Source organism: Acanthopagrus latus, chromosome 19 (genome assembly GCF_904848185.1).
Source record: "Acanthopagrus latus isolate v.2019 chromosome 19, fAcaLat1.1, whole genome shotgun sequence".
NCBI classification, from domain to species: domain Eukaryota; kingdom Metazoa; phylum Chordata; class Actinopteri; order Spariformes; family Sparidae; genus Acanthopagrus; species Acanthopagrus latus.
In genome coordinates, this window is record NC_051057.1 from 24,143,083 (window position 1) to 24,170,985 (window position 27,903).

The 27,903-nt window shown below is 45.0% G+C and overlaps 3 protein-coding genes across 8 annotated transcripts in view; 2 read left to right on the forward strand and 1 right to left on the reverse strand.

Annotated features, from left to right (window-relative positions):
- LOC119008592 (melanoma receptor tyrosine-protein kinase-like) overlaps positions 1-5,554 on the forward strand; it is a 29,149-nt gene extending 23,595 nt beyond the window's left edge. Inside the window, exons 23-27 of the mRNA XM_037079063.1 lie at positions 519-665; positions 741-838; positions 919-1,062; positions 1,180-1,273; positions 1,425-5,554. Coding sequence (XP_036934958.1) covers positions 519-665; positions 741-838; positions 919-1,062; positions 1,180-1,273; positions 1,425-1,789 — 848 coding nt within the window. The 3' untranslated portion in view covers positions 1,790-5,554. The remainder of the gene's footprint in view (positions 1-518; positions 666-740; positions 839-918; positions 1,063-1,179; positions 1,274-1,424) is intronic.
- A 1,249-nt stretch (positions 5,555-6,803) lies between these two features.
- Positions 6,804-10,619, reverse strand: rheb (Ras homolog, mTORC1 binding). Of its 2 annotated transcripts, none has more exons than XM_037078904.1 (8): positions 10,416-10,619; positions 9,750-9,821; positions 9,554-9,621; positions 9,359-9,441; positions 8,983-9,039; positions 8,797-8,844; positions 8,607-8,688; positions 6,804-7,934 (listed from the first exon to the last, which is right to left on the reverse strand). In XM_037078904.1, the coding sequence occupies exons 1-8, from the start codon at positions 10,465-10,467 to the stop codon at positions 7,842-7,844; spliced, it is 555 nt and encodes a 184-aa protein (XP_036934799.1). In that variant the 5' UTR covers positions 10,468-10,619; the 3' UTR covers positions 6,804-7,841. The 2 variants fall into 2 exon arrangements, with proteins under 2 accessions (XP_036934799.1, XP_036934797.1); XM_037078902.1 differs by having other exon boundaries at positions 10,408-10,606.
- An 85-nt stretch (positions 10,620-10,704) lies between these two features.
- Positions 10,705-17,065, forward strand: eci2 (enoyl-CoA delta isomerase 2). Of its 5 annotated transcripts, none has more exons than XR_005071443.1 (12): positions 10,708-10,897; positions 11,549-11,610; positions 12,179-12,282; positions 12,765-12,863; positions 13,319-13,510; positions 13,649-13,718; positions 14,054-14,156; positions 14,363-14,483; positions 15,209-15,298; positions 15,438-15,581; positions 15,768-16,285; positions 16,474-17,065. XR_005071443.1 is itself a non-coding variant. In XM_037078899.1 (12 exons), the coding sequence occupies exons 1-11, from the start codon at positions 10,842-10,844 to the stop codon at positions 15,921-15,923; spliced, it is 1,197 nt and encodes a 398-aa protein (XP_036934794.1). In that variant the 5' UTR covers positions 10,708-10,841; the 3' UTR covers positions 15,924-15,952; positions 15,993-17,065. The 5 variants fall into 5 exon arrangements, 4 of the variants coding, with proteins under 4 accessions (XP_036934796.1, XP_036934794.1, XP_036934795.1 ...); XM_037078899.1 differs by having other exon boundaries at positions 15,768-15,952; positions 15,993-17,065; XM_037078900.1 differs by having other exon boundaries at positions 15,768-15,935; positions 16,153-17,065.
- The last annotated feature ends 10,838 nt before the right edge of the window (positions 17,066-27,903 follow it).

The following is a 27,903-nucleotide window of genomic DNA, read 5'->3' on the forward strand; positions in this document are numbered from 1 at the left end:
AGCTCACCTGCAGCTCACCTGTAGCCTCACCTGCAGCCTCATATATATATATATATACATATGAATGTGTCACAGCATCAACACGACACCGGCAGCTGGAACATCTGTATCTTTATTTTCCTGCTAACAGCAACAACCAGGAAACTTTGTTCGGTGTGTCAGGAACTCAGATTTATTTCTGAGCCTGTAAATAAACGTTTTTGCTTGTTATTGCAGCATCAGTATGTCAGTGTAGAGTCACAGTGTCACTCTGAATATAAAGTGAAGAATATTATGTTGAGTGGAGGGTCTGAAGATGTGTGACGTCACAGAACAGCCTGATACTGTTAAACAGTCGCTGGTGTTTTGTTCATTTCTCAGCCCGGCGCTGGTCCAGATGTAGATCTGACCTGGTTGGTATGTGAGAGCAGAACTTTTGTCATCATGGTTAAACAGTGTTGAATTGCTTCAGGAACATCGTCCTTCTGTTGGTCTTGTTTGGGTCTGGGTTCTAGCGGGTCGCTCTCTGTGCTCCTCAGGTGTGACGGTGTGGGAGCTGATGACGTTCGGATCCAAACCGTACGACGGCATCCCGGCCAGCGAGATCTCCTCGGTGCTGGAGAGAGGAGAACGGCTGCCCCAGCCTCCGATCTGCACCATCGACGTCTACATGATCATGGTCAAATGTGAGAGAGCAACGACGCGGCGGGTGTTGAGCTGAAAGCTGAACGTGATGTTGACTTCCTGTCTTCTGTCTCCAGGTTGGATGATCGACCCGTCCAGTCGTCCCAAGTTCAGGGAGCTGATATCAGAGTTCTCAAAAATGGCCAGAGATCCGTCCAGATACCTGGTCATACAGGTAGAGTGTGTGTGTGTGTGTGTGTGCGTGTGTGTGTGTTTCTGAGCAGTAACAGTGACCTGACCTCCGTCCTGTCTCAGGGTGACCTCCCCAGTCCGACTGACAGCAGGTTTTACTCTCGCCTGCTGAGCTCAGGTGACATGGAGGACGTGGTCGACGCTGACGAATACCTGCTGCCGTACAAAGGAATGGGTAACCATGACAACCGTCCCTGCAGCGCCACGGTAACCAAACCCGTCTAATGATACGATACAAACTTCACACTGGATGTTGTGACCGCTTGTTGTCTCTCTGCGTGTTCGTGAAGCTGAAGATACAAACATGTTTGTGTTTTCTGTCAGAACGGTCGTCCAGTCAGAGAGAACAGCATCGCTCTGCGTTACATCACTGATCCCACACACAACCCTCTGGATAAAGACGACTTCACCGTCCACGGTACACCACAAACATTCAGTAACGTATAAAGAAGTCAGAGTGTTCATTTATACAGCAGAGTTGGGCTGAAATATAGGAATTAAATCGTCAGTGAAGTAAATGAACCTGAACACGTGCTCCGTGATGAGTCTTCTGTCCGTCTCTCTTTCAGACTACATGAACCAGAGCATGAGTGAAACCAGCTGCAGCAGCCGGCTGTCAGACGTTTTGAATCCCAACTACGAGGACCTGAGCCTGGGCTGGGGTGCCGCCTCGCTCCCCTCCCCGCTGGAGGATCTGAAGGCTTTCGCCCGAGTTCCCGAGGCGCCGGAGTACCTGAACACCGCCCAGAACTCGCTCCCCCTGGTCCACAGCGACAGCCTGGACAACCCGGACTACCAGGCGGACTTCCTGCCGCAGGCCGCGTCCTCCTCCGGTAACACTGCTGCTTTAACGGGGAACGGCCGGTTCCTGCCTGCAGCGGAGAACCTGGAGTACCTGGGTCTGGGTGCTGCGCTGCAGGCGCCGATCCGCTAGAGGCCAGCACCGTATAGACACAGCAACAAACTGAGACCCACTTTAATTCAGACTGCTGACAGTTTTTAAATCAGCTGTTTTTACTGTTATGTTGCTGAATGAGCAGCATTTTCTGTTACACTGGAACACAACCTGCACACTGACAGTTGCTCAACGGCACTCAGACAGTTTCTGAGGAGGAGGAGACCCGGGGATTCAAACTCTCAGACTGGAATAACAGCTGTATTATATTGTTAGAGGTTGTGATGGAAGGCAAACAGCTGACGAGAGAGTTGGACGATTGATCTTTCCACTGTCTCCTGTTTGTCTTCCTCTCGGGCTCGGGACCATGTGGACGGGTGCAGATCGTCCCGGACGCCTTCAGTCCGACTGTTGCTCCGCAGCTGACTAACTGGACCGAGCGCTGGTTCCAGCAGAGCGAGTCTTCTGTTACTATGGTTACTATCACCGGCTGACTGCTCGCCAGACCGATGAAAATCGAGATGCATTAAAATCTGAATGGACTCAATAAACTTGCTATTAACGGGAACACACACTATTTTCTCCTGATAACGCTGTGAACAATCAGTCTGTGAAGTCGGCAGGAGGCGCTCTAGTTTGCTGTTAGCTGTTAGCTGTTAGCTGTTAGCGGTTAGCAGCGGAGTCCTGCGGTGTGTTTGGGTAACAGAGCTACCGCCACCTGCTGGACTGGAGGGCAGCTGATGGCACAACAAACCAAACATTCTCCATGAATCCCTTAAAGCCTCCCTCCAGTGTGTTTTGATATTCGTATATTTCATATTTTCTCTTTTGACAACTAATGTTTTATGCTCAAAGTCTCTAAATTGAAGTTGTTGCTGAAATGAAATGATCTGGGAGCCGTGTGTCCTCCAGCCGGGTCATTAAAGCTCCTCATGTCCTACAGAGGCAAACACTGAGAAGATGTTTCTGCATAATTAGTGTTCAAGTCTAAAAAGTCTGATGTTCTGGTACGACGACTCATATTCAACTGATCCGGACTAGAAACATGAAACTTCCTTTGTGTTTCCACCAGCACGAGCTGATTTGCTTTTCCAGTCACCAGTTTTACTGCCGAGCCGGCGATGGACCTGCTCCAGAGTAGAGCGGGCCCATCTCGCCTCCAAGCGGGTCTCACGACCCATAACAAGCACCGCTCCCCCTCAGGTCCATACTGAACTCAGATCTGTGCAGGAAACCTGAGAGAGAGTCTGTGTTCAGCTTCTAACTGGATCCATGATGTCGTCTATCACAACATGGTTCTGGTGCACCAGTGGACTGGACAGAACAGAACCTACTGTGGTACTTCAGCTGAGTACAGTAAGACTTCTGCTTCCTCTACATCTGTCCCTCCTCAACATTTACATTCATGTTTTAAATTAAACTAAAAACTTGACGTTTAAATCAAGACTCAAATATTTAAAACTTAAATATTCACATTCACAAAAAAATGTTCTGAAGTGAACTTGAATCACCAAAGAAGAAGAACTGGAGATGTTTTCTTCTAAATGTCACATGACACGATCTGAAGCTGGTTCTGTAGTCTCGGTACCAGCAGCACCGTGGTGCCGCCTGCTGGTGCTGTGGCGGCTCTGCAGCTCCAGTCTGAGAACAGGATGTCTTGAAGCAGATAGAAGGACGTTTGTAAGTGTTGAATTTATACAGCTAACAGTTAAAACTCCTCCTGTGAAGACATATTTATACGTCTACAGCTGAACACTGTTAACTAACAGCAGGTTGTCTCTAAACTACTGCAGTCATGCTTTTGAAATGCCTGATGGGTAATTATTTTATTGAATATTACAGTCAACTGTTGTGAATTTGAATTTAAACAACATTCTGGAGCTGAACTATGAATTTTCTTTTAAAATGGCACATAACAAGGTAACATTGTATCAGGAAACAGTATCAAAAAGTCACTGAGCAATCGGATACTGTAAAACAATGCTAACATGCTAACAAGCTCAATATGGCTGGGTAAACTAGGGAAAAAATACAACATGATCATTTACATCATCATGATGTAAGTTTACACCAACATACTGTATTTTCACAGTAAGTTCTGGCAGTAAATTACTGTAGTTATGCGTTTGCAATGCCTGATGGGTAATTATTTCCTAGAATATTTCTCCGATTCTGAAGCAGCTATGGCAGAATGTAAAGTTGGTACATTACACTGAAATCAGGATACAACATCACACAGTGACTGAACCATCAAATATAGTTTTACAAGGTACAGATGCTAACATGCTAACATGCTAACAAGCAATATGGTTGGGTAAACTAGAAAAAAACTACAAAATGTGAAAAACAACGTGATGATGTAAATTTACATCTGTAAACTGTTTTTACAGTAAAAGTGTGTCGGCTACTTTACAAGCACAACATCTCACTGTGGTTCATCACCTGTAGAATAATTACAGTAATAATAATATTACAGTAATAATGTTAAGGGCTGTATGTTCTGATTGATCCAGCGGGGGAGTTCTGGTTGTTACTGAAACATCTGGAAACACGTGAATCTGCTCTGAGCTTCACCTCTGTGTTATAAAGCCTTCAGTACGTGTGTGTAAATGAACTTTAAATGTCTTTATTCTGGTTGTTAAATCACTTCATACTGTTAAATCATGACCCGGACCAGTTGTGTGTGTCCAGATGAACATTAGTGCTCACAGTGTGGATGTACAGTGTTCGTCCTGAAGGTTTCTGGTTGGTGTCACCAGTTAAATCACAGTAAAAGTTCAGTCTTACTTTTCTTCCCTCGCTTGACTTGAAGACTGAAGCAGAGTTCAGGTTTGTGTACAGAGTTTTTTTACTTGACGAGAATGAGCCAAACTTTTCTGTCACTGCACGATTCTGTAAGTGTTTCTGCTCGTCGCTGTTTGTCACTGCTGTTAGTGGAGACCTGTGGAGGCTGCTTGATGATTATTATTCAGGTTCTCGAGGACGTTCATCTTTATCTCAGGAGAACAAACAGAGCTGATGTTTAAGGCTGATGGAGTCCTCTCAGGTGAAGACCGTCTGCACGTCCACGGCTCATATTTAGTTTTTGAACCCATTCTTCTGACATGAGAGGTGATTTTTCTTGGTTTCTTCAGAGGTTCTCTCTCTGCGTTCTCGATACTTTCATGTGTTTCAGGACGAGAGATGAATATCTGATCAGGACTAAAGTCCAACTCAAGTATCAGAGAAGAAACAAAACAAACTTACATCTTTAGATCTTTGCATTAAGACAAACTTGAACTATGACCAGAAGAAGAAACTCTGCCTCACTAGTTTTTATCCAAATATGCCAAATTTCCAGAAAACTGTCAAAAGAAAATGTGAAAGTTTTTGTATCCGTCCCCTGCTGTGAATAAAAGAGCCAAACCTGATGGAAATCAGACGGTTTTGTCAGGTTACTGTGTTAATGTGAGGAAAGTCACAGTCTCACAGGCACAATATGGAAAATATGAATACAAAGAACAGAACAGTGATGTGAGCAGAGAGTCCAACAACAGTCTGAACTGACAGACATCGAGTTAATGAGCCTAAAAGTAAAAATGAATAATAATCATGCAGGACGACACTGAGCCTCCACAGAATCACTGAGGATCACGTTGTGTAAATGTGTGTAAATGTTTTATTGTGCCGCGTTTCAACTTGAAGTGTTGTTAAATGTGAACGAGTTGTGAAGCCACAGTTGGTCTGTGCTGTTTACAGGCTTCAGCTCACCTGCTAACCAGGACGCCATCTTGTAGAAGAAACATTAAAGTTGTAGTTTCTGTTTCAGTGTTTGTTGTTCATCTGCATGATGACGTGAACGATGTGAGAAGTTCTTCAGTGTTTGATTCAGAGCAGGAGAAACTTTTAGTTTGTCTGTCAGAACATTTTATCTCTGATTTTACCTCAAAGTTTCTTCAACATCATTTTGGTTGATTTAAAAACAACAGAACAAATCTGAGAAGACAAACTGAACACGAAGCTGTCGACACTGACTGAAGGACGGAACCACAGAAAACCTGCAAAATATTTTAGAAAACAGGAGACGTTGTGTCAGAACTCCAAATGTCCGTGTATCCAGAATCCTCAGCAGTTCTCTGGGACTAATCAGGAGTTTAAATAGTTTGAAGACATGAGAGAGAATCACTTCACAGCCAGGTCGACCTGATCACGTTTGTCTTGTGTGCTGAGTGAATTTTCAGATCCAGTTTTCCAATTTGTCATTCAAGGCAGCTGGTGACACCTGGTGGCCGACGGCAGGTATAAGTGAGTTCTTTATGAATCCGACACAGTTCACACAGCACAATATTAAAGTCGTTTGCAGTCGGTCGAGAAGTTTCAGCTTCCTGTCTTTATGTTGCAGACGAGTCGTCTCATCACAGAACAAATGTGCCTCCGACAGAAAGCTGAAACCTGCTCGCTGACTGATGGTGTCGCATCAACGTTCAGAGGTATTTAGAAATATTTAGAATTATTAGGAATCGTTCACCAGAGTGGAACTCTGATGAAAACATCCAGGAAACATCCAGGAAACATCCAGGAAACATCAAGGGAGCATCCAGTCCAACGTGATAATCTACAATCACGTTGTCACAAACAGACGTTTACAGGACTTCAGAATATCTCAATGAATATAAAAAGACAAGAGACGGTCCAGGTCCAGGTCCAGGTCAGGCTCCAGGTCCAGGTCCAAGTCCTGACCTTTACCTGCTCCATCTCTCTTCCAGTGATGAATGATCACTAACAGCAGGATTTCTGTCCCGCCCACCTGAGCAGCCTCAGACCAATCACACCTGTTGTTACATGTCACCAGGTGTCGCAGCAACAATGAAACTGAGATCAATTTGAACCTTTCTTACCATCTTCCTTAAGATAAGAACACGTATTCAGACTGAAACATACAACCTTAATAAAACTCTACATAAAAACATGGAATCAAATAACGTACAGTATAGTTAGATAATGCCAGTATGACTGTGTATAATAACATAATGTATGTATAACATTAATATTAATAATAATCTGTACACACAGAGCAAACAACAGAACACAGCTTTAATGAGAACAGTCATAAAAACAGAAATATTTCCTCTTCTTTACATATAAAAAGTGTTTTTCTTTATTCTTAATATATAGTAGTGATTATTTGTGGGCGGGGTCAGCAGCAGACGTGTCATCGTCTTCAGGGCGGAGCTACAGACCAGCTTCACTTCTTCTATTGTAACAGAACCATCAAGTATAATAAATATGTGCTTAAGTTTCAATCTAAAAAGTGTCAAAATAATATAATTAAATATCTTTAAATATTCTAACTGATGATACGATCACAGCATCTCATCCTGAACCAAACATATAAATGAAGTTTTATGTTTTTGTCCATGCAGTGTTTCCTGTTGTAATCTTAATATTTCTGCTCTCTGGTTCCACTAATAAGTTCAAATGAATGTTTTAAGGCAGGCTGCCCTTGATACGAAGCAAACACGATACCAAACCCCATTTGAAAATCTGCTAATTTAGGGTTGTCTTGCAAATCCTCAACTATACCAACCTTGCAAAAGAAGAGTTGACTTCTTTTGGAGATCTTCAGGATCTGATGGTAAATTCAGCTCAACAGTATTTCACAAAAACAAATATTTTCCTTTCAGAACTGCTCAGTATTGAGTAGGAAGTTGTAAAAAGTCTAAATGTCCCTCCAGCTCTCAGTTTGAAATCATCAGCTCTGAGCTGGCAGGAGACTCAGATTCAGAGAATCTGATTAAAAACAGTGCTTATGTTCTTGGAACTACAACTACAACTCCCATGATGCTTTGCCAGTGCTCCTTTGTCTCATGGAGAGAAAACCCCAGATTTGTGTGCTAAAAGCTTTCCATATACAGTTGATCATTAAATCTGCACATTTTTGTACAGAGTTTGGTGTGACCTGACGCTAACAGAACATGTCAGGGCTAACATGGATGCTAACACTGAGTGGACTTCAGGGTCGGCCTCTCCTGCCTGCTGAGCTGTCAGTCGCTGCAGTGGACGGTGATGGAGCTGTCGGGGTCGTCGGGGGGCGGGGCCGAGTTTGTGGAAGCTACATCATAGAGCAGGGTGTCCGACCCTGAGGCTGACCCGCCTCCATCTTCTCCACCTCCAGGATCATCCTCCTGAACACCTCCACCGCTGTCTGAACACACAGAGGAAGAAGATCAGTGAGTGCCTGGGGGTGAACCAACATGTCCGACAGACACCTCTGCTCAGCGTGAGCGACCACCAGATGAAACATCTGCTGATTCTGTGTTTGCTGATGCTGACCAATAGCAGCAGAGAGTACAGATGTCAGGTGACCTCAGGTCAGCAGAGGGGAGTATCCCAATACATCAACTGTGTCACATCCGTTTACAGTCTTTTAAAAATACTGTGCAGTACACCCACATTCCTCTGCTTAGATTAAGTGTCAGAGAACATCATACCAGACTCCATTTGAAAATCAGTCAATTTAGTGTTGAGTGTAACAAAAGCATGAGAAATACTATTATTACTGCCTGTCATGGTGGATATTTTTTAACTATATCATGGAGGTGATATTTCTGTGTGTCCATCTGTTGGTTCAACTTAAATTAACAATTATCTTTTAAATGATATTTTCTGTAAATTGCATCTTCTTAAACTTCAATTTAATTCTATAAATAAGAATGTTTTAGTGTTGACTGTTTACTTTTGACTGATTTATTACATTTGCTGGACCTTTTATCTCCTTAACGATCACATTTAAAAATATAGATTATACTTCATTAGTTTGCAGTCATTAACGATCTTTCCTCTCTGTGTTCTCCAGGTTTAGCACTTGGTTCCTCACCTGGTTCTCTTTGGCTGAAGACTCGAGGAAGGCAGCGTTCCACGACTCGGCCAGAGCTTTCCCCTCCTCGAAGCTGATCACTCTGCACAACCACAGCAGAGAGCAGAGCGTCAGGACCATGATCCAACACTCTGACATCACTTCCTGCTTCTCGTGTGTGTGTGTGTGTGTGTGTGTGTGTGTGTCTCACCTCTCCATGTGTAAGTCTTTCTTGTTCCCAGCTAAAATAATTGGAACTCTGGAGAGAAAACACAGAATTGATGAAGTGTGAATGAAGAGTTCAGAGTTCAGTCGACAGGAGAGTTATTAGTTATTAGTAAATGTGTGTGTGTGTGTGTGTGTGTGTGTGTGTGTGTGTGTGTGTGTGTGCACATACTGGACGTTTCCCACCATGTCCAGCAGCTTCTCGTGAATGACTCTGACCACCTCAAAACTACACAGAGACACAACAACAGCACACAGTGACCATATATGGTCAGAGAGCCGATCACCACCCAATCAATGAGCTCGTTAAGAAGAGAGAGAATGAAGAAGGGAAAGAAAGAAAGAGAGAACAGAACCAGAACCAGAACACGTTCATCATCACAGGACTCATCAGATTCACTGCTATAGGAAGTGAGAACAGAGGAGAAAAAGAGTTAGAGGGAGTTTAATTAAGCTGAAGAATAAATTAAATTTAAAACAATAAAGGAGGTGAACAGAGTAAATATTAATGAAAGAATATAAATTAAAGAGATTAAAGAGTCGTCAACCTTTTGTAGGACGTGACGGAGTAGATGAGGATGTAACCGTCCACGTCGATGGTGTAACTCTGAGGGAAGATGGAGTACTCATCCTGCAACACACACACACACACACACACACACACACACACACACCATTTAACACTAATAATAACAGGTGTAGTTTGTTGTCGCCGTCCTCACATGAAACTAAAAAGAGCTCACCTGTCCGGCCGTGTCGACCAGCTGCAGGTTGTATTCCTGACCGTTCACCGTCATCGTCTTAGTGAACGCTGACACACACACACACAAACACACACACACATTAATCATAACACAAGTCAAACAGGATCAATACATCATCTGTCTCTCTTCAGGAAGGGGGCGGGGCTTCAGCTCGCTGTGACCACACCTCACTTACTGTTCTCTATCGTCGGATCATACGAGTCCACGAACTGTCCCTCCACAAACTGGATGGTGAGAGAAGACTTCCCTGGACACACACACACACACACACACACACACACACACAGGAAATAGCATGGTGTTAGTGAACGTAGCATCATGTTCAGGGACCAGTAGGAGAACAGAGCTCACAGACGCTGAGCTCTGATTGGTCAAACATGATCAATACTTATCAATAATAAAATGATTAGTAATAGCTACTGTCACTGTCAGTCTGTGTGTGCAGGTGGAGCTGGTCATCATGTAACAGTGTGCTCCAATCACAGAAGCTCCTGGACCAGCCATGATGCTGCAGCATCAGCACCACACCTGCCCTGCCTTCTCATTGGCTGTCAGCTTTATCTCATTATCTCGTGTGGATGGTTCAAAGTTGGACCTGAACATCTGTCTGCAGCTGTCAGAACACAGAGGTACGAGCACAGTGAGTCCTCTGGTTCCGTGTTGCGTTCACTGCCTCCTGTGGACCGACGGGATGACGGACAGGCAGATGTTCGTGGAGAACATGCTTTATAGGAACTGATAGTAGGGGCGTGGCTTCAGGCTGTCATTCGCCACAGCGTCATCCAACGCACTGCGCTTATTTTCTTCCGGCTATAAACGTGACGAGCACTTACCCACCGACCTGTAGCCCAGCACGGCGATTTTCCGGGATTTTGGCAGCGGCATGGTGTCATCTGGATCACCCGGCCCGGCGGACACAGCAGCAGAACTCCTGCATCATCTCGACCCTCAGTCAGCGCATCATTAATAAACGCTCAACGCTGATTGGCCACGCAACACGCACAGAGGCGGGTCTAAGTCGTGAGCGTACGTTCCAATTGGCTCAAAGGGGGACGCGCCGCTGACTCGAAGACGACGTCCATTCGACAAATCAGACTGCAAGACGTGTGTGTTCAGCCAATAGGCGAGCAGGAGATGACAGAGTGGGCGGGGCAAGCGGAGTAAACAGATACTAGCTGCTGGTTAGCTCTGCTGTGGCTAAAGCTAGTTAACTCTTCCCTGCCCCGCTTCGTCCCCACGAACTTTGGACCTCCTTCTCTGGGATTAAATGGCCGGCGTCGCCCTGAAGCTGTTCGCTCCCTGGCGTTTAGTCAAACTACGAAGGTGAGAATCAGAAACTGTGGCTGTCAGCGGACTTCACGGCGGTTTGAAGGTGTTAGCGGCGGTTTCGACTCTGCCAGGCTAACTTTAACTGCACAGAGGGGTCACAGTGCTGCACAGCTAATAGTTAGCTTGTCTAAGTTAGCAGTCTCAGAAGGGAAGTCGGTGCGTGTCAGTACTGTTGTGTCTTCACCTGCATAACGATGTTTTAGCTGTTAGCTTGCAGTGTAGCAAACATCTGACAGCTCAAGGAATGATGCTAACAAGCTAACAAGACAGTTAGCATCAGTCAGTCCTGCTCCAGGTGTTTATCTTCACTAACAGGTAAATGTGTGTAAAACTGTCTTTTAGTAGAAGTTCATGGAACAAATGTCTCTTATTAGTTATGTAATTAAGTGGTTATGCTAGCATAACAAAGCAGCAGTAGTTAGCCGTGCTAGCTGTGACCTTTGCTCCAGATTCAGAGCTCAGAGGTGGAGGACTGACATCACCTGATATTCACACTGAGTGTCCTTGTTGTTTCTAATCATTCATCCATTCAGCCATTATTCATCCTGCCCACAGACAGCAGAGTGGGAGATTTATTCAGAGGTCAGTTGATGTTCAAAACAACGAAAGCTTCTCAAATAAGCATTTTGTTTGCTTTGTCACCAGTTTGGTCAGAAGCTCCACAGTTCCCAGTCTGAAGTTTCACACCACAGCGTCTCCGATGATGGGTGAGTGTCTGGTCTATCTGTAATTCATCAGTCCATTAATGGATCATTTGACTAACAGAAATGAAGTCCAGTGATCACTCAGTCAGTTTTCAAAGTGTCCTCAGTGTGATCAAATGCTGCTTTTCTATGTTTTGTACCATTTTCAAGAGAATACCAGACAAACTTCACTCAGTTTCATACAGATCAGTACAGTTCAGACAAGCTGGAACAAGCTGAAACAAAGACAGAAAAACAACTTAAACATGAGGAACATGTAAAGTCAAACAAAAACAGACAACAGGACTACAGAAAAATAGATGATTACTGATGATCTGAAGAACAATAACAATTAATAACAACACAGCAAACAGCTGATCAGAGCTGAGTGTCACAGACTAAATGATTCATCGATAGAATGATTCTCAGTGTTGTTTGCTGCTCCGACTTGATCTTAGCAATTTAATTATTAGCTGATCAAATGACTCACAGTATCAGGTGCAGTCATGTTCTAGCAACATTACATGTTGATAGGATCAATACTGGTGATTATAAGTGATATTGGTGTGTGTGTGTGTGTGTGTGTGTTCAGGTGCGACGGTGGAGCAGTTTGAGCAGGCAAAGAGCAAAATGGCGACACTGAAGAACGACCCGGGCAACGAGGTCAAACTGAAGATCTATGCTCTCTTCAAACAGGTGGGACATGATCCAGGTGATCCAGTCTGAGTCTGAAGTGTTTCTCCTGCAGCTCTCTTATGTTTCCACTCTTCCTGCTGTATTTTTGTCTGAAGTGTGACTTCTTACTTTTGAATGATGCTAAATCTCTGTAGTTGACAAACCTGGGATTTGTTACCACAGCGGTGTTCCACTCAGAACCTGTGGGGGGCGCCAGATCACACAAAATGACAATTTCTACATCATCTCTGCTGCTTCTGCCATCATTCTTTGACCAAATGAGAGATGGATGTTAAAGTTTAATTTTTGTAGTGAAAAGTCTGTAAATTGCTTCAGGAGTACTGAGTCCAGACTGTCAGGCACAATGTAGGATTTGAATTTCTATGTTTCAGTGTCAAATATTGTTAGAAGACTGTCAAAGTTTGAATTATTGCCATCATAAAACATGCATCATATTTTTTAAAAGATCAACCCTCCTCCCCCTCTTCCTCTTCCTCTGTCAGTCCACGCAGGGTCCCTGCAACACTCCCAAACCAGGCATGCTGGACTTTGTCAACAAGGTTAAGTGGGACGCGTGGAAATCTCTGGGCTCCATCTCACAGGTACTGACACTGTAACCCAACGTGATGTTACTGTCCGCTGCAGGTGAAACAGGAAGAGATGATTTAATGTGGGAGGAAAGATGGATCATGAAACACTTCAGCTCGTTCTGAGGTGGAAATAAAATCCAATCAGGGTGAAGTGAACAGAGTAACATCAGTTTAATGCTGCATGTTTTCCCTGCAGAGTTTCCCTTCTCAAATCGCACAAAGCAGCTGACACGCAGTGAACTTTAGGACCCTGAGGAGTCCAGACTCCAGACTGCTGCTGATTCAGAGATCAATAGATCGACTGAGTACTTAATTAATCTCAATGGAAAATTAAAAAATATATCTACAGAGAGGAGACAGCAGGAAACACAAACTCATGAAGTCAATAAAGAATAAATTACATCAGTTTAATTCATCATGAGTCAGTTTTAGTGAAACTCTGAATAAACCGTCTGTTTCTCTCTCAGGAAGAAGCCAGGCAGCAATACTGCGACCTGATTGGCTCACTGGTGGAGGCAGAAGGCGGAAGCCCCGCCCAGGTGGGTGCACAGCCTGCTGGGAGCGGGACAGTGTACGAGACGCTGTTGGTCACTACAGAGGACGGCATCACCACCATCAAACTGAACCGACCGAACAAGAAGAACGCCATCACCACTGAGGTGTGTGTGTGTGCGTGCGTGTGTGCGTGTGTGCGTGTGCGTGTGCGTGTGTGTGTGTGTGTGTGTGTGCGTGTGTGTGTGCGTGTGTGTGTGTTGAACACAGACTGACTGACAGGACGCTCTTCTGTCTTCTCTCAGATGTACAACGAGATCATTGCAGCTCTGGAGCAGGCAGCGAAAGACGACTCAGTCCTCACTGTTCTCACTGGTACACACACACACACACACACACACACACACACACACACACACACTGAACAATGTGATATAAATGTCGTTAGATTGATTCACAAGATCAATAATCTCTGGCCTTGTTGTCACTACAGCTCTTAATTTATTTTCTCATCTTAAAAAGTGTTAAATCTGATGAAGCTGAGCCCTGAGTTCAGACTCTCAGGCTCAACGTGGGAGTTTGTACCACCGACAACAAACTGGTGACACTCAGGAGAACGTTAAAGGAACATTCCACCAAACATGATGAGATCATGAATACAATCCATGAGGAAATGACTTGTTTTGAAATGCTCACACTCTTTGCTGCAGGCGCTGGTGATTTTTACTGCAGCGGAAACGACCTGACCAACTTCACCAAGATCCCTGAGGGTGGGGTCGAGGAGATGGCCAGAAAGGGTGGAGATCTGCTCAGGTGATCACCCACTGATTGATTGATTGACTGATTGATTATTACTTACTGATCCTGAAGACTCGTCTGCAGTGAGACTCGACATATAGAATAATTCTCCACTGATCATCGACTCTTTTCTCTGCCAACATGGTAAAAGTCTGTTTTGACTCTGTTTAGCACAAATAAACCTAATTAATTTTCTTCTTCTGTGGTTTTTGTCTCTACAGGAAGTATGTGAAGGCCTACATTGACTTCCCGAAGCCGCTGGTCGCCGTGGTGAACGGACCGGCTGTCGGAGTGTCAGTCACAGTGCTGGGACTGTTCGACCTGGTCTACGCCACAGAGAGGGTACACACACACACACACACACACACACACACACACACACACACACACACACACACACACACACCTGATATTAACATCTGTCCTGAGTGACCACCTGTGATGTCACTTTCTGCTCACTGAGACAAACAGACTCCATGTTTCTACTCACAGACAGAAAGAAGTTCATGTAGAACATTTGCTGAATTAACAAGAAGGTCCAAATAATGCAGAATGAGTCAGAGACAGAGTTTCACAGAGTTTATAAAGTGTCTCCAACTCAACAACTCACTAAACTGACACATTTGTTAAGGGAGTCTGGGGACTTTCTCCACGGGGACAAAGAAGTCGCCTATATTGTTCCTGTTTAGTGTCTTTGTAACATGTGACATGTTTAGATCAATAACATGTTTCTTCTTTCATAAATGGAGTGTAAATGGTGAAATCAGTGTAAACAGTGTGTTCAAACAGCTGATCAATGTTGGCAGGTAAGACTTTAGCACTTTAGACACAGAAGCAGACAGGCTGGTACAGACATGCTGCCACAAACTGACACTTTTTACAAGGAGACAAACAACTTCAGCTTCTGGTTTAATGCTGAATTTACAACAAGGACACAATGATTCAGAATCTGTCAGAGACACAGTTTCACTACGTTATAAAGTTTGTTTTAACTCAACAACTCTTAAAATCACCACATTTGTTAATGGAGTCTGGTGATGTTGCGTTTTTCTTCTTCTCTCTGTCAGGCGACCTTCCACACTCCGTTCAGTCAGCTGGGTCAGAGCGCTGAAGGCTGCTCCTCCTACACCTTCCCCAAATTAATGGGCGCCGCCAAGGTACACACACACACACACACACACACACACACACACACACACACACACACACGTTACTGCTTCATTTTTATGGTGACTGTTGTTGTTGAATGCACATGTTTCTGGTTAAATTACTGTAATAACCCCCCCCCCCCTTCAGGCCAGTGAGATGCTGCTGTTCAATAAGAAGCTGACGGCGGTTCAGGCCTGTGAACTGGGTCTGGTCACTGAGGTTTTCCCAGACAGCAGCTTCCAGTCGGAGGTCTGGACCAGACTGAGGGCCTACGCCAAGCTGCCCCCCAACGTAGACACACACACACACACACACACACCTTTTGTATTTTAATCTCAAATAGGACATCCTTGAACTACTGCCTGTCTGACTGAAGTGTGGAGATTTCTTACATTGTTAAAACGTGCAGATTATTTTTAAGATAAATAGACTTTAGACTAACAAATGTGTGTGTGTCTCTCTCTCTCTCCCCTTCAGTCTCTCGCCCTCTCCAAACAGCTGATCCGGGCGGTGGAGAAGGAGCGTCTGTACGCGGTGAACGATGCGGAGGTGGAGCGTCTGATCGAGCGCTGGATGTCAGACGAGTGTTTCAACGCTGTCATGAGCTTCTTCCAGGCCAAGGCCAAACTCTGAGAGACGCTGAGTGTGTGTGTGTGTGTGTGTGTATGTGTGTGTGTGTGTGTAGGACAGAGTGTGTGTGAGAGAGAGAGAGAGAGTGTGTCAACACAAACTGCTGAGATTAATAATGAATATAAATGTAAAGTAGAAGGCGGTCAGTCGGAGGTGACTGACACATCAGGCCAGTGTTTGTACAAACTGATCCGCTCCAGCGTGGTTCTTCTTCGTGGTCTTTGTCGTGCAGTGTGTCTGCTGAACGTCGTCGGTCGGCCGATCCTCTCGCTGAGCTGAAGCAGAGCCACGAGTTGATTCCCTGACGTCAGTGCCTTTCAGTCATTACTGCTCCTGTCGTCTACAGAGCGTCTCAAAACACCGCGGTAACTTACCTCAGTTGTAACAAAAATTGTGTTTTTTTTATTTGTTAAGTCTAGAGGAGATGTCGAGAAACAAACTAACACGTAACATATTTACGACGTCTGACTTCTGAACACACTTCTGAGAGGAGGATAAAGCACCTGAGTTTTTATCGACTCGTCATTGGTCCTCAAATTTGTGTTTCCTGCAGTTGGATGTGAAAGAACTGAGGCGTTACATCATCTTTCTTCATCAGAAGTCAGGCGACGTGGATCTGTTGAAGCTGTCTGAGCACGTGGCCTCTTGTCCTCAACACGTCGATGCAGCCGAACGTTACAATCAAACAGAAAAGGTTACAGATAAAACTTTACGTCCTCGTAGCTCCGAACAAATCTGTGATCAAATCTTTTATCTCTGTTTACTCGACGCAGCCGTCGCTGACTCGTGGAAACTTCACATCCATGAACTACAAGATGTTTGAACGTTTTGTCCTGTGAGACGACTGAACGCTGACTGACGGCTGAACTTCACCCTCATTAAGAGTTTAGACACTAACAGATGTTGGAGGTTGAATTAGACTTGATGACTTTATTCTCACTTCAGCCTTCAGATTGTAACTCGTATGTCAGAGATGATTCCAGCGCTGATGATCCTGATGTTTAGTGTGATGACATGAGGGAAACATGAAAGATTCAGTTTGTAATTGAGCTCGTTGATCGTTAAAGTGCCTTCAACACTTTGTAACATCGTTCACAGGCCGAACATTCAGCTGTACGTTCAATAAAAACACAGTTTGTAACTAATCAGTCGTGTTTATGTCACTGTACCTGCTTACATTAATATTTAATATATTATAGGTCAGGAGATAATCACATGTGAGGAGCTGCAGATGATCTGCTGCATGTGACACACAGATCTTGATTTTATATGAAATCATGTGTTTCTTCTGTTGTTGAGGCGTCTGTGTCGTTCCACAGCTGATCCACCAGGTGGCAGCACTCACCTGCACAGAAACTACAGCTCACACCTCAGCCTGTGTAAAGAGCCACGGCGCTGTATTAAAGGAGCAGTCAGACAGATTTTGGGGGGAAATGTTTATCAAAAAGTTGATTTAATTCAGACTTTGAAGGTCTCGTTGTGTTAAAACGAGGTCGTGCTGTCGTCGACTCTGCAGGTTTCGTCTCCTCTTGGATTTATACGGAGTCATAATAACTAAACGCTCATCATAAAGGTGCAGTGTGAAGGATTTAGTGGCACTGTCCCAGCCTCCCTCTCTCTCTCTCCAGGGTTTGGTTTGTCCCTGCTGGGCTTCTGTAGAAACATGGTGGACTCCCTCTGTAGGTAGAAAAGACTCTCGTGTCACGAACTGACAACAGTTGTTAGTTTCAGGTGATCAGATTATATTTCCTGACAGTAGATCCTCTGAATCCTTCACACTGGACGTCAGACATTAAAAGTTAGTTGGCATGATCTGTGTTCAGACTTCACAACTTTCTGCAGACGTCACTGATTTAATCCCCCACAATCCAGCTGTCCAGATGTGACATTGCTGACCTTATTATAAAAGTGTGAAACAGTTATTGTGATGTTAGCTGAACCGTGTAGGCCTGAAATGATCATTCAGAAATATGTAGAAGACTGTAGAGGCGATCAGAATGCACTGTGTTGTTGTGGGCGACGTGATGACAGTGAACGCATCACGGTACGTAGGACTGAAGCCCACGAGGTCCAGCAGGTGGAGATCTGGATTCATCACATGAGTTTACTTTAGTCACTGAGAGTCTGACGCCCGCTTTAGTTAATTTAACAAAGTTTAAAGCTGCCAGGATCTAAAATCCAGCACGGAGAGCAGTTTCAATGTTTTTATAACTTAATCTCCAGAATAAATGTTGGCTCAGTTCATTCCTGCAAAACCACAAGTTAAAGTTTTAAGTTTGTTGGGTTTAACTTTGTATTTCTTGTCACGTCACTGTGTTTATACTCTGGTTAGATTTCAACACAAAAACCACTTGGTCAGGGTCAGAAATCATCATGGTTTGGATTCAAATACCAGTTCTGGTCGCCACAAAAACCGTCAGGAAATGTCTCAGTGATGTGGATCTAACAAGTAATAACCTCCTGATGTGACAGATGATCAACAATCATGTATGTGGACGTGATGGGTCACGTTGGGTACAAATGTCAACCTTGGACGTGTCTGTGGACAAATTGAAAGTGGGCGGTACCGACTCTGGGCTGGTGTCCAGTGTGTTGTCTGTGAGAGTGAAGACAAATCAAACTCTGTGTTCTCGTCGGCTCACCGTGTTTCTTCCTTCAGAGTTTGTCGGCTCCAGCAGCCGTCTGCAGGTTAACGGAGTCGCTCATTAATCCAAAACACCGGCGTCTGTCCCTCCCCTCCCGTCTGTCAGTCTGATATTTACATTAAAACTTCTTCACAAACACGACGAGAGGTGAAGATCACTGACTGAATAACTGACATGCTAGCTGTCACTCAGAGAGACCACACCCCTAATTATGCATGACTTTAATCCTTAAATATAATTTAAACCAGTGAGTTATACAAATGTTTAGCTACAGAGACAGAAAAGTTTCTCTCTCGCTGTGAAGACGTTTCACATGAGACAGACCGACTCACTGACAGAGGAGCTGCAGGAGGTTTCAGCCGGGCGTCAACACAACATACGAGGCCGATCGAGTCAAAATGTTGGTCGGCTGTGAGTTCAGTTAAAATGAGAAACTTTGATTCGAACACTGCTGATCGAGCTCACGCTGCTAATTTAAGAAGATGGTTCATGTTGTGAAATCAAACCCAGAGAAGACGACCGTCTGCAGTCCAGGACCTCCCTTTGCTTTGAAGCCTGAACAGGAAGCAGGACGGCTCGTCTCTCTGACTTTTGGCCCTTGCAGGTCGCCGTACTTAAATCCCATTGTTGTCAGATGTAACAATGGCGCTCTGAGCTTTGGGCCTTTCAGCCCTCCTGTATTTATGAGGGACGTCACCAGCTTCTCTTTTTTCCTCTACAGTCTGAAGCATGTCGGCCTCTGCAGCCTCCCCAGAGCACCGAACACGGCCCGACGTATAAATCTCAGCTCAGCCCCCCGCCGGGATCTGGACTGGACGGAGAAATAAGATCCAGAAACCAGTGGACGGATCTGTCGGTGCTGTGACAAACACTGGTGGTTTAAACTCCAACAGGTTTCAGGAGGTTTGGGCAGAGTTGAAGAATCCATCTGTGCAGCTTCAGTGGACGATCAAGAAACGCTTTGTGGTTCCGATCCAGATTTACATAATGATGAGATGAGATGATGAACACGCTGAGCTCGTCTAATTGAATTTCCTGACAGCGTCCTCAGAGGTTATTAAAAAACTAGCGAGCCGGAAAACAAACTGTTAACAGATAAACTTTTATAATTAAGTTGATAATGAGTTTGTGCATCATGACGCAGCAGAACCGCAGCAGACGAGGTGTGATGGACCCGGTCTGATCTCAGTTTAAATCATTTAATGATATAAAACAATTCAACTGTTTCAACTTTCGTCCCACACACATCGAAGGAGCTTCAAGAGTTTAAAATGTTTAAAAACTGAGCGGGACGTGTTGACGTCTGCAGCAGTTAGCATGCTAACAAGCTAGCCCCGGCCCGTCCTGTCCTGTGAAACCACTTCCTGCCTGGAGAGGCGACAGTGAGTCTCTGTAGCGTTCAGCAGCAAAGACAACCAGCAAAACAACCGAGACGATCAGGGACGTCGCTCTGATGGCTAACATAATGCTAACAGTGGCTAATTAGCGACAGCCTTAAAGGAACAGTTCACACAAAGGTAAACTCAGTCATCCTTCTCCTGGTGATATAAAGTCAGGTCATTCTGCTAAACAACTGAAGTAGCTGGAAACTTGATTAAAAACCAGAAAATTAAATAAAAATATTCATAAACTCCATTTAAACTCAGCAGAATCAGCTGTTAGCACTTCCTGTTAGCAGTGAACCTGTGGATGTTCAGACAACGATCACTGACGACCATGATACTGAAGAACCTGACTTTATATCATCAGGAGGAGGAGAGGAGGACTTTATATCATCAGGAGGAGGAGAGGAGGACTTTATATCCTCAGGAGGAGGAGAGGAGGACTTTATATCATCAGGAGGAGGAGAGGAGGACTTTATATCCTCAGGAGGAGCAGAGGAGGACTTTATATCATCGGGAGGAGGAGAGGAGGACTTTATATCATCAGGAGGAGGAGAGGAGGACTTTATATCATCAGGAGGAGGAGAGGAGGACTGTATATCATCAGGAGGAGGAGAGGAGGACTTTATATCATCAGGAGGAGGAGAGGAGGACTTTATATCATCAGGAGGAGGAGAGGAGGACTTTATATCATCAGGAGGAGGAGAGGAGGACTTTCTATCATCAGGAGGAGGAGAGGAGGACTTTATATCATCAGGAGGAGGAGAGGAGGACTTTCTATCATCAGGAGGAGGAGAGGAGGACTTTATATCATCAGGAGGAGGAGAGGAGGACTTTATACCATCGGGAGGAGGAGAGGAGGACTTTATATCATCAGGAGGAGGAGAGGAGGACTTTATATCATCTGGAGGAGGAGAGGAGGACTTTATATCATCGGGAGGAGGAGAGGAGGACTGTATATCATCAGGAGGAGGAGAGGAGGACTTTATATCATCAGGAGGAGGAGAGGAGGACTTTATATCATCAGGAGGAGGAGAGGAGGACTTTCTATCATCTGGAGGAGGAGAGGAGGACTTTCTATCATCAGGAGGAGGAGAAGATGAGTGAGTTTACGTTCTTGTTTGAACTTTCCCTTCAGAACAGTGAGAGTTTTATATTTTTGCATCGTGTCTCTGGATGTTGATCAGATCTCACTCCTCGCGGTGAATCTCTCACTGTGAGATGCTCGATCGTACTTCACTGATCAGCAGCTGTTCGTCTTTGAGTCTGATCGGATTTATTGGACGTCTTCAGTTTAAACATGTTTGTGTTATTCTTCTCAGCGTCGTCAGGAACATGTGAGAACCACCAGCTGCTCACGTTCATCCCGCAGAGGCAGAAATGTAATCTGCTGCTCTGCAGGCGGAACGGTTCTGAGATTACAGTTCGGGGAGTAATTACTCTGTCAGAATCGGATCACGTACGCCTCCACGTCTTTTAAATATTAGTTAAGAGAGGAGAGAGCGGTTGTGTGGAGGTGGTCCACTCGCTGTGTGTCAGGAGGGGAAACATCCTTCAAATCAAACAGACAGGTGTGTGGAAAGAACTCGCTGCCGAGTCGGCACTTCTACCTTCCTTCCTCCTCGTCGACCCGTCAGTCATGTTGCTCTCAGCCAGAGTTTCCTCTTCGCTCCGTCTCTGTTACAGTTACCTCTTGTTCTTCTTCCCTTCAGCTCAACTCAGAGTGCTGCGCCTTTCCTCTCAGAGAAACAGTTTGGGGACCCCAAAGTCTGAATTAACTGAATTAAAACTTGTGTTCGACAGGCAGCTTCAAGCTTTTTCCTCGCAGCTGTTTTGTGTCCAGACTTCACAAGTCGTCACAGATCAACAGAGTCGCTGCCTGAGAGGAACAGCAGCATTAAACTCATTCCAGCTCTTTACTTCCTTCTTCACACTAACTGTGAGCAGAGAAAAGAGTCAGAAACAAGAGCTGAGCTGGAAAAACAGACGATTCAAAGAGCAGAACACAGAAAACTACGTCAAGTTTAAACACTGAGAGGAACCAGATATGACTGATCTGAACTCTCATTGGCTGTTGTGGGCTGTAGGGCGGGCAGAGAAGCTCCTAACTGGTCAAACAAGCTGTCAATCAAACAGCGGCCATCTCGGGATCTCAGGTGTCGTCCAGTTTTTTTCATTTTGTCTCCATTTAAAGTTGAATTCTGTGTTTTGGACTGAACGTGTGACTGAATGGACCCAGAGGACAGTTTCTGTTGGAGTTTGATGCTCGACTGAAACTCTCGGACTCTTTACTGCTGAGCTGTGAAACTGTGCAGGCTGGTTTGTGTGTTTGTACCTCGCTCATGTGTTTTATTTTGAAATTTTCGTATGAACAGAATCAGGAGAGTCCGACTGTCTAACGATGTTTGTCAGGACTGCACACTCACACTGAGGCGGGTCCAGTTTGCTCTGAGTCCACAGTTTCACTCTCAGAACGTCTCACAGCGTCTCACATCGTCCTGTCAGGAGTGGAACCGTTTAACTCTCTTTCTCTCTCTGGGGTGTAACTGTAGATCAGGCGAGCGGAGGTGGGGATCGCCCTCCAACTGACGGGGAGCCAATCACACGACGGATGACAGGCGCTCCCTGAAGGGACCAATCATCAATCAGCCGCTGTGACATCGGCCAATGACCTGCCATCTGTCAGAGAGAGAGAGAGAGAGAGAGAGAGATTCTTTCATTTTGTCTTTTTCTTCCTCATTTTTATTTCTGTTTCAGGAAAATTATTTGTTGATTTATCAACAAAATTGAATCCATGAAGAGAGAAAAAGAAAAGAGGAGGAGAAGAGGAGACGGAGGAGTTAAAGGAGGACGCTCCGTCTTCGTCCTCATCAGCTGCTGACGGATCGTCCTCAGGAGAGCCGCCGGCCTCCCGAAGTCGAAGGTCATCGAACTTTAGAAAAACCTCCTCCATCTGACTTTCTCTCTTCCACCTTCCCTTCCTCCCTCTGCAGTTTCATCTCTCCCTCGTTCTCCTCACTTCTTCTTCTGTCAAGTTATTTCAGGGTCCGAAAATCTTCCTAAGCAAGTGAAGAACCTTCTGGTACCGACCCGCCTGGAAACATCAGAAGTGAAAGTTAACGAGTGACTTCAGGAGGAACCAAAAAGTGACTGAACACTGGAGCTACTACTGGGATTTGTGGTGAACTGCTCCTTTAAGCCTGTCAGTAAACATTTCCATCACTGCTAGCCGGCGTTAGCATCGACATGTTAGTGGAGAAGAAACATCTGCATGAAAGCATCGAGAGCTGCGAGGTAACTCTTCTCCTGCCTGCGATCAGTCGATCATTTTTGGGGTGAACTCTTCCTTTAAGTGATGTTTGATGCAAAACGAGAGCCAACTCAACCCCACGGCCCTCTGGGAAAAATAAATAACATGAAACCAGATGGATTTGGTCAAATAAACTGATTTATTGGCCATTAAAATCTTCGAGACTCAAAGAAATAACACAGTAATCCAACCAGCGTCGGGATAGTTCACTGTGCATGAACATGCTGGACACTGTGTGTGTGTGTGTGTGTGTGTGTGTGTGTGTGTGTGTGTGTGTGTGTGTGTGTGTGTGTGGTAGGTGAACAGTCAACATGAGGAGTTCAGGTGAAGTTCAGCAGTGACTGTATGTAGGACAGCTTACAGGGGACGTAACATCCACTCGTAACCTCGTAGATCAGCTCTAATGTACAGAGCGGTCCTGGGAGAGGCGGCGTGCTGCGGGGGGAGGAGAGGGTGAACGGGTTCAAAGAACAGAACCGGAGAAAGAGATAATGCTGCGTTCGAGTCCGCTGGGAATGACCGTCGGAGGAGCCTCGGCGGTTAAAAGCGCCGACTTGGAAGAGTGTTTATGTTTGAACTCGTTTGAAGCAGACTGGAGGTTTCTCTCCGGATCCTAGTTATTCTCACACTTTGTTGAACCCACTTCACTCGACCTGCTCGCTGCGTCTGACAGCACCTGTGATGGAGCCGCGGTGCGTTCTGGTCCGGAACCATTGATCTCTGATTAGATTTATATCCACACGTGGCACCACGTTCACTAGATTTAATAGAAAATAGAAATGTGAATATTCTGAAGGGTTTCACAGGAGCGAGGCTCAGACTAAAGGAGATAAAAGATGATTCTCTCTCTGTGATTTTTTCCTGACAGAAATGTGGGAAACAGTTTAATATAGTGACAGAAGAAGAAGACAAACAGCCAATCACGTGGCAGGATCAGCATCATGCTTACAAACCGGACGACTCTGACGCAGTGAGCAAAGGACTGCAGAGAAAGAAGTGCAGAGGACTTGACAGCGCTGTGCTAACTGTGCTAACTGTGCTAACTGTGCTAGCTGCTGAACATCAGGCATCCGCGTTGTCATCGCTAACTGCATCCAACAACTGGTGGCAGTTACACAGGCAGATACATGGATGGACGGATGGATGGACGGATGGATGCAGATGTTCTGTTCGACTGTCGACATCTCGACAACGCTACGTCATAAATGTTACCAGAGACGACTAAAGACGAAGTTAAAGTCAGGAGAGGAAAAGATGGGAAAATACAAATGAAGAGAAAAGAGGAAAACAGACATGAAAGAAGAAAAGGAAAATGAAGTGGAGGAGGAGATGAAGAAAGAGGAGAAGGACGAGGAGGAGGATGAAGGGACAGAAACAAGGAGAAGAGAGGAGGAAACAAGGAGGCAAGAAAACAGAAGAGGAGGAAGAGAGAGGAAACAGATGTAGGAAAGAAGAAAGAGGAGGAGAATAAAAGATAAAAGAGAAAGAAAAGAAAAATAAAATGTAGAATTGAGGAAGGAGAGAAGGTCACGAGGAGGCAGAGGAGGAGACAACCGGAGAAGCATATGTTGGAGGAGGGAGGACAGAAAGAAGACAGACGGGGGTGAAGGTGAGAGGTGGACGAGCGAGGTCTGGACCTGTCACTCCAGAAGAGAGAGAGAGAGAGACAGGAAGTAATAGATTTAGATTTTATAGCACTGAATTTACAGGAGCTTCAGCTTCAGACAGAGACGGATTGTAAAACACGAAGCAGCTGAAACCTGACAGGAAACTACATGAGAACAAAACTGCAGAATTAATTATAACTGCAGCAGATTTGAACTCGCGACGTGTTGCACAGGTTAAAGGAGTTCAGGTCAGACTGATGAAAAGAAACATGGCCACAACCTCGGCCACGTTACAGAGATGTTTTCAGCCTCTTCGCTGCAGTTTGTGTTGTGAGTCTAAAAGTTTGTGGTGATTTAAGGTGACTCTCGCTCCACATGATCCGTCCTGAGCCGACTCTGAGCGCCGCCGTAATCCCTCTACAGAAGCATGGGCTCAGTCCACGGGCCGTCTCAGGGGGACGGAGGTTATCCAGGGAGAGGAAACACAGAGACGTCTCCTCTGAGCCTGTAACACCAGCAGCAGGGTCGCTGAACCAATCAGATCGATGCATTTCTGGGTTGAGTTCCTCCAAAGTTTAATGGAGGCAGAGGATGAAAGTTTACAGCCGCAAAACAACAACAGAAGAGACGAACTCACCTGAACCGACCTCCAAACATCCGACCAGGAGGAGGAGGAGGAGGAGGAGTGTTGGATCTCAGAATATCAACTTTTTGGACAGGTTTCGGTGACCTTCTTGAGGACATGCCGTCTGTGTCCTCACATCACAGCAATCCTCCTCCCACCGCAGCCTCTCATCGCTCTGCAATCAGCTCGACATTTACATTCAGATGGCGCTGCTGTGGTGTGTGTGTGCCGCTCGGGCCGCTCGGGTGTAAATTTACCCAGAGATCAGCTGGGGATTGGTGCTGATTGAAGAGGCAGGATGATGATATCACTGCCTCACACCTGTCCTCACATGACATTTACCAGTCCATCTGAAATCTTAATTACCAGGATTTCATCAGGAGAGTTCACGGAGGGAAGAGCTAAAAATTTAAAGTCACTCTGAGAATATTTTAATATTCATGCATATTTGCAGCCTAATTATAAAGAGAAGAGTTGTGAATCTTACAGTACGAAGAACTGAAAGATGTATGTTGGTTTTACTGTACAGGTTTATGGCTGTGATGGAGACAGGTCTGTGTAAAGATGTGATGGAGACAGGTCTGTAAAGATGGAGACAGGTCTGTGTAAAGATGGAGACAGGTCTGTGTAAAGATGATGGAGACAGGTCTGTGTAAAGATGATGGAGACAGGTCTGTAAAGATGGAGACAGGTCTGTAAAGATGATGGAGACAGGTCTGTGTAAAGATGATGGAGACAGGTCTGTAAAGATGGAGACAGGTCTGTGTAAAGATGGAGACAGGTCTGTGTAAAGATGATGGAGACAGGTCTGTGTAAAGATGATGGAGACAGGTCTGTAAAGATGGAGACAGGTCTGTAAAGATGATGGAGACAGGTCTGTGTAAAGATGATGGAGACAGGTCTGTAAAGATGGAGACAGGTCTGTGTAAAGATGGAGACAGGTCTGTGTGAAGATGGAGACAGGTCTGTGTGAAGATGGAGACAGGTCTGTAAAGATGGAGACAGGTCTGTGTAAAGATGGAGACAGGTCTGTGTGAAGATGGAGACAGGTCTGTAAAGATGGAGACAGGTCTGTGTAAATATGGAGACAGGTCTGTAAAGATGGAGACAGGTCTGTGTGAAGATGGAGACAGTTCTGTGTGAAGATGGAGACAGGTCTGTGTAAAGACGGAGACAGGTCTGTGTAAAGATGATGGAGACAGGTCTGTGTAAAGACGTGATGGAGACAGGTCTGTGTAAAGATGGAGACAGGTCTGTGTGAAGATGGAGACAGTTCTGTGTGAAGATGGAGACAGGTCTGTGTAAAGACGGAGACAGGTCTGTGTAAAGATGATGGAGACAGGTCTGTGTAAAGACGTGATGGAGACAGGTCTGTGTAAAGATGGAGACAGGTCTGTGTAAAGACGTGATGGAGACAGGTCTGTGTAAAGATGGAGACAGGTCTGTGTAAAGATGATGGAGACAGGTCTGTGTAAAGATGATGGAGACAGGTCTGTGTAAAGATGATTCAAGATTCAAGAAGAAGAGGGAAATTGTCTTGCAACAGTAGTAAAACAAAGTGAGAAAGGAATACAAAAGTAATAAATAATGGTAAAGTAATAAATAAACTAGTTACTAAGTACACAGAATGCAATCCAACCGTGAGCAGCATAAAACTGAAAAGAAAGTACACAATAAGATTGAATAAAGTGACAAGTGGTATAAAGTGAAAAAATAGTAAATTTAGCAGCAGCATGAAATAGCACATAGATGGAGACAGGTCTGTGTAAAGATGGAGACAGGTCTGTATAAAGATGATGGAGACAGGTCTGTAAAGATGGAGACAGGTCTGTAAAGATGATGGAGACAGGTCTGTAAAGATGGAGACAGGTCTGTAAAGATGGAGACAGGTCTGTGTAAAGATGATGGAGACAGGTCTGTAAAGATGGAGACAGGTCTGTGTAAAGATGATGGAGACAGGTCTGTGTAAAGATGATGGAGACAGGTCTGTGTAAAGATGATGGAGACAGGTCTGTGTAAAGATGATGGAGACAGGTCTGTAAAGATGGAGACAGGTCTGTAAAGATGGAGACAGGTCTGTGTAAAGATGATGGAGACAGGTCTGTGTAAAGATGATGGAGACAGGTCTGTGTAAAGATGATGGAGACAGGTCTGTAAAGATGGAGACAGGTCTGTGTAAAGATGGAGACAGGTCTGTGTAAAGATGATGGAGACAGGTCTGTGTAAAGATGGAGACAGGTCTGTGTAAAGATGATGGAGACAGGTCTGTGTAAAGATGATGGAGACAGGTCTGTGTAAAGATGATGGAGACAGGTCTGTAAAGATGGAGACAGGTCTGTAAAGATGGAGACAGGTCTGTGTAAAGATGATGGAGACAGGTCTGTGTAAAGATGATGGAGACAGGTCTGTGTAAA